Source organism: Nelusetta ayraudi, unplaced genomic scaffold, assembly GCF_046127955.1.
Source record: "Nelusetta ayraudi isolate G7.1 ecotype Tasmania unplaced genomic scaffold, CSIRO-AGI_Nayr_v1 ptg000031l, whole genome shotgun sequence".
Classification (NCBI taxonomy): domain Eukaryota; kingdom Metazoa; phylum Chordata; class Actinopteri; order Tetraodontiformes; family Monacanthidae; genus Nelusetta; species Nelusetta ayraudi.
Window position 1 is genome coordinate 408,404 of NW_027466081.1, and position 14,097 is coordinate 422,500.

At 41.6% G+C, this 14,097-nt stretch overlaps 2 protein-coding genes across 3 annotated transcripts in view; one reads left to right on the forward strand and one right to left on the reverse strand.

Moving 5' to 3' along the window:
- Positions 1–469: 469 nt before the first annotated feature.
- Positions 470–5,126, reverse strand: cnot9 (CCR4-NOT transcription complex subunit 9). Its single transcript, XM_076030750.1, has 8 exons — positions 4,792–5,126; positions 4,133–4,318; positions 3,914–4,029; positions 3,423–3,532; positions 3,177–3,286; positions 2,780–2,878; positions 2,564–2,655; positions 470–1,330 (listed from the first exon to the last, which is right to left on the reverse strand). The coding sequence occupies exons 1-8, from the start codon at positions 4,807–4,809 to the stop codon at positions 1,162–1,164; spliced, it is 900 nt and encodes a 299-aa protein (XP_075886865.1). The 5' UTR covers positions 4,810–5,126; the 3' UTR covers positions 470–1,161.
- Positions 5,127–5,219: 93 nt separating this feature from the next.
- The window catches only part of usp37 (ubiquitin specific peptidase 37), a 16,478-nt gene continuing 7,600 nt past the window's right edge, over positions 5,220–14,097 (forward strand). For both annotated transcript variants that reach the window (XM_076030722.1, XM_076030723.1), the window contains exons 1-13: positions 5,220–5,374; positions 6,167–6,388; positions 7,164–7,314; positions 7,697–7,785; positions 7,874–7,989; positions 9,418–9,495; positions 9,757–9,845; positions 10,151–10,244; positions 10,495–10,650; positions 11,558–11,689; positions 11,818–11,941; positions 12,936–13,228; positions 13,351–13,468. In XM_076030722.1, the coding sequence (XP_075886837.1) occupies positions 6,218–6,388; positions 7,164–7,314; positions 7,697–7,785; positions 7,874–7,989; positions 9,418–9,495; positions 9,757–9,845; positions 10,151–10,244; positions 10,495–10,650; positions 11,558–11,689; positions 11,818–11,941; positions 12,936–13,228; positions 13,351–13,468 (1,611 nt within the window). In that variant the 5' untranslated portion in view covers positions 5,220–5,374; positions 6,167–6,217. The remainder of the gene's footprint in view (positions 5,375–6,166; positions 6,389–7,163; positions 7,315–7,696; positions 7,786–7,873; positions 7,990–9,417; positions 9,496–9,756; positions 9,846–10,150; positions 10,245–10,494; positions 10,651–11,557; positions 11,690–11,817; positions 11,942–12,935; positions 13,229–13,350; positions 13,469–14,097) is intronic.

Below are 14,097 nucleotides of genomic sequence, written 5' to 3' on the forward strand. Positions count from 1 at the left end.
AAGCCAGTGCAGAGCCGGAGATGCCAAGGAGGTCAGAAAGGCGTTTGAGGAGGATAGTGTGGCAAATTTGAGAAAATATATTATTTCAGAAGAGTGTAGCAAACTGATTGCCCTTTGTATGACTCGGTACCCTCGAAGTAGCTCCCAGGTTCTAAAAGATTGGTTAACCCTGTTTTAGACTGTAATGCCTTGATACTGAAGTTACAGTAGTATTGTCAGCTTGGTGAGAGTTTGAGAAAATAGTGAATATTTATAATTCATTAATGTGCATAAGTAAAGATATGACTCAGCCCTGACATGCAAGTCTGAAAGGGCAAACATTACCACGGTTGAGACTGAGGAACATTCAAAACAAGTATATCACTTAATGTAATTGCTGGAAAATGTCTGGAGAAAATGTAAGACAACACCAATACTTTGTACAAAATCAATGTGGCTGTCTTTCCAACAATTACACCTGAAACTGAAGTGGGTGGAAAATACTTTATTTATGAAATATCCTGGAGAGGTCCTCAAAGAAAAAAGAAAATCAACAACACACAAGAGAACGGTCCTGTGATCTGAGATACTAGTGATAGACCGTAAATGATCAGAGTTGGTTGACCTTTTTCGTATGGCTGGGTTTTAACAACTGCAAAAGAAAATACCTCAACACTGACATAAGGGTTGATTGTGAATGCTGATGGAACAGTCCTCCGTTGTTTTACAGCGTTTGATGTTTTCAATGCTGCGCTGAAACTGATTTTTTTTTTTTTTACCAGAGAATTTATTTATTATTTGTTTGTTTTTTTCATTTTGGAATCTGTAAACAATCATAACTCTGACAAACATCTGAAGCTGTTGGTTAACTTAACCCATCCGCCGAGATAAAGTCAACTCCTGAACAAAATGCCAGTGAAACATACCAACTTTTTTCTCAAAATATAAACCAGTCCAGGCCTTAAAAGATATTTTCCTCTTTAATGGGCTCTCTCTTGAGTGACTAAATTTTGATCCATCAGTCAAAAGAAAATAACTAACTAACTAACTAACTCCCATTGTATCCTTGACACTAAAGGCAGTCTCAGTGCCACATTCGGGGGGTGGGGGGGAAATACAAAGATTTAGACCAATCTGAGCGTCCCTCCTGGTCATCCCGCAAACAAAAGTGATTTGTCCCGATCACTGCGGAGCCAGCGGGATGCCTCTGGCGTCGGTGACCTGGCCCTCCTGCAGGTTCTTCACCAGCTGAGCCAGCCAGCGTTTGGTGGTGGTGTCGTCCTTCAGCACCTGGGCAAAGGTGCTGTCCTTCAGCTGATCTGGCAGACACTGGCGCAGTGCTTCTCTGGCCCTGAAGGAGGGAGACGCAGCGTGTCACGGCTTTGTTTGTTTGATCACAGCTAATAGGAAAAAACAGACCTTTTTTTCTCAGCTGGCAGTCGCTGACATTTTAACAAGTTAGGCCAGCGGTTCTCAACTGGTGGAGTATCAGGATCCACCTTTTTTTCTTTTCCTTATCATGAAGTCGCGACACAAATTTATTCCACAACACTCAAATTTGTTCCACAAAAATAAAAGCTAGCCCACTTTATATCGTTTCTGGTAAATAAATTATTGAACTGACCTGTGTCCCCGACTAAATAAATACCCACATTTTCTGTGTGAATGTATGGATGGATGTATTTATTTATTTTTTGCTACCATTTTAGTATCATCATTATTGTTTTCATCAGTCATTTGGACTATCATATTTTGCCGTTCGGTTTATTTTATCAAAATATAAATATTTTGTCTGACATTAGCAAGGCTTATGAGTAAAAGAAAATCTAAAATTAATTCTATATGAATTAATTGTTGTTTAAGCTTAAGCACAATGAAACATTTTTTTATCGCAGGGCTTGAACTGTTAATTCTTTCACTTTTGGAGTTTTTTGTTTGTTTGTTTGTTTTAATTTAATTGTTAGTGTTTTAAGAAGTGGATTTTACATGATTTTAGTTTCCCCGTTGAAGCCCTGAAACCAAGTCTCCACCTTGCAATACCATCCTTCATAGTTTCTAGCTACATTATAGTCTTATAGTCTTTTCATTTCTAAGACAATTGCAAAGCTACTATGCTGTTTTTGCTGACACTGCTGTGGCTGTAAATACTTTGATACTGCTTTCACAGTCTGGAGGTGTAAATCAGTTTTGTGCAGTGCGTTTGTCTGTCTGCTTTTCATGTTGTGTTTAACTGCAACAAAGTTGAATGTACTGCTGTTTCTTAGCCAGGACACTCTTGAAATAGTTTTGTCACTTAATTAGCTTTTATCCAAGGGGTAATAAAGACGAAATAAAAATCGATCATATAGCAATAAAATGAAATCAAGCTATCTGTTATTCGACACCTGACACTTGCTCTCTCTCTCTCTCTTTTTTTTTAACTGTAACTATGTCAGACTTAACTTGGCTGCCTCAAGGCTCCTCCTAGTGGCAGGACGTGTTCATTAACAAAAACGCTCGACTTTAACTCGAACCCCTCATCCTGTCCATATAAACTAGCGACCATATTCTGGGAGTGAGTTGCTCAGGCGCACTTTTGCTCTACCTGATATTATCTGAGAGACGGAGATAACAGCGGACAACGTGCTTCAGGAGGCGAGCTGACGGTTCCTTAGATAGCTGAAGCACCATTTTACCCTGGAAAAGAGAAAATAAACAAGAGTCGGAGACAATCACGGACTGAAAGAAGCAAAAATCGCGCAAAGCGCAATGACACTGTGCAACTTTACTCCAACTCAGTTGTCTTCTGGGAGTCACTTACAAGGATCATGGCCACGTGGGAGAAACGCTCATACGTTTGACATATATATGCCAAGCCTGTGTCATCCAAGAGGATCTTCTGCAATATGAATGTAGCAACCTGCCAAAAACATAAAGGGACATTACGTAAAGACCTCATTCATCGCTCTCATTATTTATTTTCTTATTTCTTCTGATCAGCAGCTGATGCTCATTAGCTGGCCATAACCTGTGAACTCCTGCTAACGCAGGCTTAAACAGACAGAGGTCTTTTTCTGAATTTTCAGTGCAAGTTAACGTAAGGAGGAGTGAGCAGTCATCTGAACTCCGATGGAGCCTAACTTTGGTCTGCTACAACCGCTTAGGTTATTTACCCCCGGGGATTAATAAAGCATTCCGATTCCAATTGTGATACGTACCGTCTTGGACAGCTCACTGCCAGATTCCATAATGCGGAGACACAGTGGGATGATTTCAGTGGTTAGAAGGAAGTTAATCACTTCTTGCTCATCTGTTTTCACCAAGGCACCTACAGTGAGCACAAACAGAGATTGAAGCTGAGAAAAGTTTTCTTTTTTTGCTTTTTAAATTGACGCTCATTTATCAAACCCCCCTCACCCCCCAAAAAAAAAACAAAACAAAAAAAAAAACAAGAGAAAGTTTACCAATGACTCCAAGGCTGGTAAGTCGCAGGTACTCAAATGGACGTGTTTTGCTCACAGTGTGCAGAAATGGATAGAGGAACAGAGGGATGTGGGCAGCAAGGAATGCCGATCTGGAGACAAAATAAAAATAAACTTACAATCAGGAGAAGCTGACGTGCAAAAATCCTAGTAATGTATTTGCAACAAGATTCCCTGCACAAACACAGGTCCTCCAGTTTTAACATGACAGAGTTTCATGGAACAAGGCCGTGTTTTTTTTTTTTTTTTTTAACAATTCTCTTAAAATTACACAATAATTAGCAGCCTAATACTTAATAGTAACTTTTTTGTATGCATGATGGATATTTTTTTCCCCACACTGAATACAATTCCTACTCACGAAGAGCAAGATGAGCAAGATGGAATGTGAAAAAAGAACACCAAGAACAATAGCTCCAGGGAAGATAATGACTATTAATATTAATATGAAATTGTCCTGTCTTTTAGATTACCGTGTCTCGGGGTGTGAGGCAACACACTGCAGCAGGGCCAATGCATTGCACACTCGGTTTGACTGGTGAGCTGTAAGCGTCGGTGGATTTATCGACGGATAGATGTTCACTATTTCCTACAACAAGAAAAAGTGTGTTAAACAAACTGAAAAAAAAAGAAGAAAGAAGCCACATTTCGAATGAACAGCGGGTAAAAGAAGAACAATGTATACTGCATACCTGCAAAAGGGCAGCAATTGTGCCACATGAGTGCCACAGCATTGGTGCCAGGTCTGGCACAGACTCGCGCTTCTTGCTCAGCTCCAGCAAGGCATTTTCCCTGGTCTCTGGACTGGACAACTCGTTGATCCACTGGTAAATCTTCTCCCGGTCCACCTGTGCCAGCGCTGTGACATTACTGACAGCCTGAAGTAGAAATAAAAAATGTAATTATCACAGTTACAAGAATGCCTTGGACATCGCCTCACAACTCGATCTTTGAAAGGCCACTGACTCACACTATTACTTTGGTGTGTTTTTTTTTGCATTGCTTTTCACTCAGAGAGGGATTCCATGTTTAAAATCATTTTGATTTTTTAACATTTCTAATGAAACTGAAGTGACGTATTTGTTTCTTAATCACACAAAAAGGTGATCAAGATATTACAAAATATGTACTAGCATAAAATGTATTATAGTTTCTAGCTGCCTTAACTAAAGTACACAAATGAAATAATTTCAATACATTTAACGGAAGATATATACACAATGAACATCTGATAGGATAGGTTACATAATTCATACAAGTGAAATGTGCGAATAATAAATTGAGGAAATGGAAATGGAAAATGAACTTGTTTGACATGGTAGCGCTACATCCCAAGTTCTTGGTTACTTACTGCGCCCGTCGCCAGCATCCTCCAAGCTTATTTGGTCCCGGTACCTTGTAAACGACTATAGTATAGTCCTTATACTTTATGAAAGCAATTTAAGATAAACCAGAGTGTAGGTCCAGGCTACTACAATTACGAGCTGCTAGCACTTGCTAGCATTAGCTAACACTTGCGGGGCAATGTTTAAAGTTTTGGCCCCGCATACGTAAGAAATAAAACCCTACTGCAGTAACACGATGTCAAGACATAAAGGTCGGCATTGCGCTGAGAGGTAAGTGCTATACATCGGAAAACATATTTAATCCAGTGGGAAGGATTTCATACACAATCGAAACACGTCGGACCCAAATACACAAAGTCTCGCGAGAGTTGGGCTCATTCTCGCTCATCACTTCCGTTCTGAATTTTCACATTCCCGCCATCATCGCGCAGTGTTGCTACGAGGCGTCGTGTGCGGCTCGCTCCTCTGTCAACAACCGACGTACTTGGAGCAGGTGAATGCCGGCAAAACAAACTTTCCGCCTTCGCTGGACCGACGAAGACGTCGTTGGGAGTCTAAAGTTTTAATACGAGCACGTATCATCGACAGGTAGGGAAATGCAGCGACGTAATTTAACTTCGCCATGGTTTTCATCATCAAATTAGAATCGGGCAAATTAGCCAGTTAGCTAGCTCTTGCTAGCATGCTAGCCGAACTGCTAATGTCGGCCTCCTCCATCCATTCAACGTCTGTAGATGGTGGGACGACATTATGAGCACCTGAAGCTGCAAAATTGCACATATGGGCACTGTTTCGTAACTTTGACTCGTTCCCATATTTAGCAACTAATGGGCTTTTCTTAAAAACACCATTATGCAAGAGGCGCTGATCGCAGTGCGTGCACCTTTCCCTCATTTTGCAGCCGTGACAGACGCTGGCCAGTGAGGTAGTGGAAATAAAACAAACCCAATTAGCTGTTTCTGAGACAGCTAACGGTAGCATAAGTTACGTATTTGTCACATTTCACTACGAGTGTATTTCATTTATGCCTGTGGGTGTTACGCTCAAGCGTAAGCATTTGTCGGGTTCGCCGCTTGTGATTGACTCGGAGTTTGTTGTGAGTTTTCACAGGCGCGTAGTAGGGATGCGTTGACCAAAGCCGATCGCAATGATTTGTGTATCAACGTTTAAGTGTTTCGAAGCAACGCATATGATTCAGGTATTATGAATTGATAACTTCTATTATAGTTAATGCCATAGTAGGAATTCTGGATGTGCGTTTCCGAGGTTAATCAACGCAGCCATTACGATGAAATGTCTCTGATGTGACGTTTTGGTGACTGAAACTCCTTGCTAGTATATTTCTCTACGTTATACATATTTTTTTTTGTCTCGGTATAGGATTTGCCTGAAAGTCCTAGCTTCCAAAGTGTACCAACGGGATCATAAGCCATGGCGACCGCAGTGCCCAAACTCTCCAGTGGTGGCGCTGTCAAGATCCGCTGCAACTGCCTCGAACGGGGAACCACTAAATGGAGAGAAGGATCTTTTGAGATCCTCGAAAAGGATAGCAAAGTCAGCCTCTGTCTGAGATTCAACTGTGAAAGGACAAAAACTTTCCAGGTAAGCTAACGTAATAATTTAGCTTTGTTTATTCCACAGTGGGGAAATGCACTTGTTTCAGCAGCAACGGAACAGAATGCAGTTTGGGAAGGGGGGGCGGACAGTAAGAGCGATAATTTGACAAAATAGGAGAATTTACAAAATATATTTACAGCGCTGCATGTTTTCACATTCAACAGTATAGCTCATATTGTTGTTGTTATTATGGACGGTTAAAGTCTTGATGTCTGTTGCTTAGAATAACAGCGCTCCTTCCTGCACTGGGGATGCAGAGGGGCTGTGCTCAGGGTCCCGTTCAGTTTCAGTTCTTCAATAGCAGTTTAAAATGATGTAATAGAGCAATTTTGAAAACCATTGAATTTAGTGAAAAGTCATTTTATTTCAATGTGTGAAAATATTTAGATCTTGCTTACACATTGATAACTGCTTTCAAATATCAAGCATCTCAAGCCACATAAATATAGATCGCATTGTCCTGTCCGGTGGCAGTCATCCCACAGGCTTAAAAACAGTGACAGCTCCAACTGCATTCAAGGGCTGTTATTGCCATCACTGTCTGAAAGTATGAATTGTAAACACACACACACACTCTCTCTGAAGAAGAGATAAAATCTCCTAAAAACGTTTTCTGGACTTTTATTGCTGTTGTTGTTTTAATGGTTAAAATGTACTCATGGTTAAGTTTCAATGTAAATGTCATGTTGTCAAAAAATAGGCAAAAAAGCATTTACATTTTTTTTGTTATTATTTTCTTGTTATTTCTTGTTATTATTAGTTGAACCAGAATGTCAAGGCGATCCACAAGAACGCAAGCAGAATCCAGCTGACACTGAAGGACACAAGTGTTATCACCCTCGATAAACTGTCTCCGTCTTTGGCACAGAGGACTCAAGAATGCCTTGAAAAGCTGAAGCAAGGAGTGTCGGGTAATGTTTACCTTTTTTTTTTTTTTTTTTCCATTCACAAGCGTCCACGTGCTTTTGATATCTCACAGAATCGTGCTACCGATCTGGAAACCCTGTTTGTTTGTTTTTTTTTCACTCAGACTCGCATGGCTGTCGAGACATACTTTGTTGCGCCTTGTGCTTATAAAATGCACACAATAAAATAAAAAAACCTATAATGATTCAACTGGTTGGAACTTTTTCACAAAAAGTGACTTTGTGTAAATCAGCCCCGTGCGTTGTTTTCTTTCCTCGCTCATCTTAACGAAAAGCTGCTGCCGTGAAATCAGCCACAGGTTGACGCTCCAGATTGTTTTCATGCAAGGGTTTTATTTTTATTTTTTTCCCCCCTCCCGCTGTGCAGTTTTAAAGTCGTCCCACGGAAGTGCAAACTTGAGTGTACTCGGAAACCGTTCAGGCAAAAATGAGAGCAGCCCGTCAGTGGACAGACAGGTACGCAGCGCTGCACCCTTTTTAAGCGCAAAAGTGTTTCTGTGCATGGCTACTTTCAATTGAAGTACTCGGGATGCATGTTTTTCAGACCACTCCCAGGAGGCAGAGCACAGAGGGTCGGGAGGACGCGACGCCAAGGAAGCCTCTGGGCAGTCCCAGCAGAGCCACCTCTACTCCCACTCGCAGCGGGCTGTCTGAGAATAGGTAGGATGGAAGTTTCTCTCACGTTTTTCTCCTTGCGCAATGCAGTCCAGCCACGGAAGACATTCCAGCTGCAACGTAAATGTCAATACAGCGACTGTATATGACATAATTATGGGATTGGCGTCATCACCCTGAACCCGTCTCCCAGTGTGGATAGAATCTACTTGTTTGGTGCAAAATGTGACATAATAAACATTAGCGATATTTGGACATTGTCATTCATCATTCATTTTCCATACCCGCTTAGTCCCGAGCTCAAGATCACGGGGGTGTGCTGGAGCCTATCCCAGCTGTCTTAGGGCGAAGGCAGGGTGACACCCTGGACAAGTCGCCAGTTCATCGCAGGGCCACATGGAGACAAACAACCATTCACACTCACATGTTCAATTGACCTCACATGCATGTTTTTGGAGTGTGGGAGGAAGCCGGAGTACCCAGAGAGAACCCACGCAGACACAGGGAGAACATGCAAACTCCACACAGAAAGGTCCCAGGCCCGGAATCGAACCCACGACCTTCTTGCTGTGAGGCGGCAGCGCTAACCACTGCACCACCGTGTCTATTTGGACATTGTGTCTATGATTATTTTTTTTAAGTGGCTGTTTCTTATTCTTGCTATTTAACGCTTGCAATTTTTTGAAGTTAATTCTGGGAAGGGGAAAAAAAAAAACCTCAGGTCTATGAAAGTGCATATTTTTCGAATGGTGTTGTTGCACAAAGTGCAAGACAAGAAAACATAAAGGGATTGTTTCCAGTATTTAACTATCATGCACATCACATGCATGGAAGTGAGAATAAGTGCCACGATAAGGCAGCGTAAACTGGAGAAAGGATGCATGTGACCGCTCGTATACCTTTTCCTTAAGGCAGGAATGACTTGCTAAGTGTTGGCTCAGCTGACACTTTCTACAGCGAGAGGAAAATGTGCACAAGGATTCTCACTGTTTAGCTGTGACTAAATTCAATTATTCAGTTTCAGTCCTTATTTACGGATAGTTTTTTTTCTTTTCACGACGCAGTCGTCAGAGTAGAGCACAGTTGACAGAGATGATCAGCGCAATCTGCCCATGTGTCCGTCCAGCATCTGTCTGCCCACTAATGTTATTAATTAAAGCAACTGATTCATCTAATCTGAGAACGACTCGCGACGGATCCTGCCTGTGATGTAGCAACCAAACAAAGAAACAAATGGGGATCATTGGAGACTTGAACTGTGCTTAATGCACCTGTCTTACTTTTCTCTCACCTACTCTTTGACTTAGGCCTAATTTCCCTGTGTAAAATGAGCTGTGATAATTAATGAACCAATATGTGAACATTTGAAAACAACCCGGAGCGGACGATGCTCTGCCTATTGAAAGATGACCATTTTGAACGCGGTGAAACGCATGCCTTTGCCTGATTTGCAGAATGTCTTTTTTCTTGCAGAAGTGAGAAGAGAAAAAGACTCCTGAACTCTGAGAGTGATCTAAATGAGGACTACCCCAAGGAAAACGACTCTTCAAGGTAAATACAGAGCAACTCGCCACACCAAGTGGCCTGCTCATCTGCAGCCAGCACGAGGACCTCTTCTGCTTCTTTGCATTGACTTTTATCTGTTTCTGACCAGACCAATGGCATGGCGCTAGCATAATGTGAAACGATTGTATCGGTTGCATAGCCTAACGTCAATATAATGCTATTTACCTTTGCTGTAATGCTTTTTGTAAACAAATTTCTCTTCCTCGTATAAGTTTTGATAACAATACGTAACTGCTCCTCCTGTAGCAACAATAAAGCTACTTTGGATCCATCCAGAAAGTTTCTGCTGGGCTGCAAAGATAAGCTGAAACAAGCAGAGGAGAACAGGAACTCAGGTATGTGCATGTCCATGTGTGTATATATACATATATATATATATATATATGTATATATGTATGTATATATATATATATATATATATATATATGTGTATATATATATATATATATATATGTATATATATATATATATATATATATATATATATATATATGTATATGTATATGTATATATGTATAATTTTGAGATCTGTGTATGCACTTCTTTAAAATTCCTTTTTGGCATTTTTTACACAAAGAATGAAACATGAAATGTACGCAATTAAGGATTAAGCATCATTTTTTCCCCGCTTCACCATCAGCTCCATTGGGTTCAACTCCTCTTCAGCCATCGTCATTCTACAGCAGCCGTTCTGTGACTAAGGACTTTGGCCAGAGTCACTCTTTCTTTGACAGGTGAGTTTTTTATGCAAGATGTTGTTTTCTTCACGCGAGCGTTACTTACTTGCTCAAGTGTCAGATAATTCCCTTTGTTTATGGTGCAGGTTCATTCATCTGTTATTAAAACTGTCATCTCCAGATTTGTGATTCAAACCCATCTCTAATTATTATGCTGAAGAGTTGTATCTTTTCTCTCTCTCTCTCTCTCTCTCTCTCTCTCTCTCTCTCTCTCTCTCTCTCTCTCTCTCGCTCGCTCGCTCTGAAGGACATCAAGCGCAACGTCGTCTCCTACCGTCAAGAGAAGCTTAATGCTGCCTAATCACTCCACTCCTTTTAAGAAGGTTCGCCCATCGCTGGATTATGGTGGCTGGAACAAGCAGAGACCCTCCATGTTAGCGCAGCCTCAGCCGCCTCTACAAGGGTAGGAAAAACCAGAGTTTGAGCACAAGCGGGCAGCGCGGACAGAGACAGATTACACCCTGTGTATTATAACATGATGTTCAAACTAATCAGTGAGTCGGAACAAGACAATGAAGGAAAGAGCATTTTTTGTTTTGAGGTTTGATTTGTGATTTCTATCTTTTTCCTCCTTTTTTTTTGAATAGACTAAAACTAGGGATGCACCGACACCGGTATCCGTACCGATATCGGGGTTTAGCACTCCACTCAGATTCGTAAAATATGTGCCAATTAGGTATGCAAATTATTGATTCATTCATTAATCGTTAGTTGATTGACCTTTTCGATTGATTAACGATTAATTGATTAGAGCGATTTTTTTTTTTTTCTCTCCTGAGAACCTAAATTTCACAATAACAAAATGTGTAAGGAACACATTATTTCACACTTAAATAATGTTGAGGGTCCACTTTGAAACACTAAACATTTATTATCATTATTCTCTGACTTTAAGTTGATTTCTAATGGGTCACCTAGTCACCAATGGGTTAAACTTTTTTTGTCTTGCCCATCACAGTATCTACGGTCAATTGCTCTTTCCTGCTACTACACTGTTACAATGATATTAATTACCCGTGTAAAAAATGTTCAATTAATTGCAACTAATTTAATTGAATCCATTAAATTCTTAATCGACATTTAATCGATAATATATTACTTGTTATCATCCCTGGTGCCGATACCACAACACTGATATGCAGTGAGACTACTTCTAGAAAAACATAGTACATAAACAGAAGTACTTGCACTCTGCTGGTTCTGCAAACAGTGGCATCGGTGCTTCCCTAATTAAAACCCTGGACCTCTTTTAAAGTAACAATTCATCCAAGTGATCAATTGCTGTCTCTGTGTTCTGACTTCGATTGCAGATTCTCCAACTTGGGCAACACTTGTTACATGAACGCCATCCTGCAGTCTCTGTTCAGCCTGCCTTCCTTCTCCAATGATATGCTGAGGCAAAGCATCCCGTGGAAAAAAGTGCCCATCAACGCATTGCTCAGGTACTATCGTGGATTTTTTCTTTTTATGGTTGGGGTCAGGATATGCAGATCTCTTGAAATCCTTACCAAAAGGTCGCCAAGGGGTCACATTTCACAACATCTCTGTGCAATGTTTTCACTGCCTGCAGACGTTTTGCTCACCTCCTGGCCAAGAAGGACGTTGGCTGTCCGGAGACCAAGAAGGACCTTCTGAGGAAAGTGAAGAGTGCTATTTCCTCCACTGCCGAGCGCTTCTCCGGGAACATGCAGAACGTAAGATTGCTGCAGAAAAGCAAAAGCTCGGCAGATTTAAAAAAAACTGTGTTCTGGATTTGCTGCATTAGTGTAATATTATTTCTGAAAGATATGCAAATCCATTGACTCTTAAGCTGCGTTTCCACTGACAGTATATGAACCTACTCGCTTTTGGTTTGGGGTATTTTTTCGGGGGAGTCGGTTTCCATTACACGGTAGCACGGCTTCAGTCTGTCTGAAACTGCTTGTTCTCTCCGCTGGTACGCCAATCCATCTCGTTTTTCAACAAGGAAGTTCCGCGCTCTGTGACCACGGTGCGGTCGTTTTAACGGTCGTTGACAAAACGGAAAACGTGATGTAACTGTGACCGCAGAAAAAAACCCGGCAGACGCAAATTTGCGTTGCTGAGGATCCTCCGTCTCTAACTGTCGAATAAACTACCTTAGAATGGATACCAGTTTATTAAACGTAAATTTTCTTTATTTAAAAAGATATGAGAAATTTAAAAAAATAATAATTTATGGCACTTTTTCGAGCTAGCTGGCTGGTCTTTTTTTTTTTTCTTCTTGTGGAAGACAGCAAGCACGAATGTGCTTCTCTTCCTGTTTATATATGTGTATATATATGTACATATAATTTTATTAGGGCTGCAACTAATGACTATTTTAATAGTCGACTAGTCACCGACTATTGAAATGATTACAACACTTAACAATCTGACAGATGATTGGTCTCGAGTGCGTGCATGTGACCTTTTAGCAGCAGAAAGTACACGTTGCTGCTTTATGTGGAGCCTCAGCGGACCAGGCACTGGCTACCAGGTACCAGCTGCCAGGTTCTGGTTGAGTGGAACAGAATCTCTCAGTGGAAACGCGGCTTTTCGCTCCCTCTAAGAATTTAAAGGTCACGAACCGGGATCCACCTGCTGCTCCACCCTGTTGTTGATCATGCGATACTTACGGTTGCTCACATGCTCATACACTCGTACGTGCGTGTCACCCTTCACCGTTAGGATGCCCACGAGTTCCTCAGCCAGTGTTTGGACCAGCTGAAGGACGACGTGGAGAAAATGAACAAGAGCTTGACGAGCGAAGGCGTCTCGTCTCCCTCGTCGTCGTCGTCGTCGTCTCCCTCGTCGTCGTCGTCGTCGTCTCCCTCGTCATTGTCGTCGGCGGGCGAAGGCGTCCAGGAAGCGCCGTCGTCCAAGGTGGAGCCGGGCGACGAGGCCGACACGTCCCGCATCTACACCTGCCCCGTGGCTGTCAACATGGAGTTCGAGGTTCAGCACACGATACTGTGCAAAGGGTGAGGGGCCAGCCTGCTTTTGACCAGCCGCACTCATCCGTAAAACACGTCTTTGTGACATTCTAGTAAAAAAAAAAAAAACATTGGATTTTTATTTTATTTTTTTCCTCCTCCCAATGCAGCTGTGGAGAGGTGGTGACCAAGCGAGAGCAGTTCAACGACTTGTCCATTGACCTGCCGCGGCGAAAGAAAACCCTTCCGCTTCGCTCCATCCAGGATTCGCTGGACCTCTTTTTCAGGGTCAGTCTTCTGCATGAGCATCACTCACACATCGCAACACAGCAGCCGGACAGGGCAGGACCCAGCTCGTAGTACACGGCTGGAAGGTATCAGGCTCAAGTAGTTGTTTTTTTTTTTTTTTATGATGTTGAAGTCGGTGAGAAAGTATCACAAGCGGTTGAGCGGGAAAACGCACAGCAGAATTTTCTTTTGAATCTTTTCGATACTCCACGCATGGAGATGAAACAAATCAGACATTGCCCCGAATTTCTCGGCACATCACTCCACACACTCGTGATTGTGTCACAACACCGATATAGAGTCCAGTCCTCCAAGCCGGAGAGTCTTGCTTGATCCAACAAAAACAAAGACGAGTAAACAGCAACGACCGCCGTCAACCTTGCACTTCTAACCTCCTTTTGAATGAAGGGTTTATTTCAAACGTGGGAGTAAAAAAAACAAAACAAAAATCAATATATAACAAACTCAAAAGATCAAATGAAAACGCTGAAATTCAATTTGTCAAGAACAAATTGAAATAACATTAACACAACCTGTTTGAAAATGGAGTAGGAAGAGGCATTTGCTTATTTAACCCTCCCCCATGGTCCACACATTGATCATGGTTGATTTAATTTACAACCAGTTTT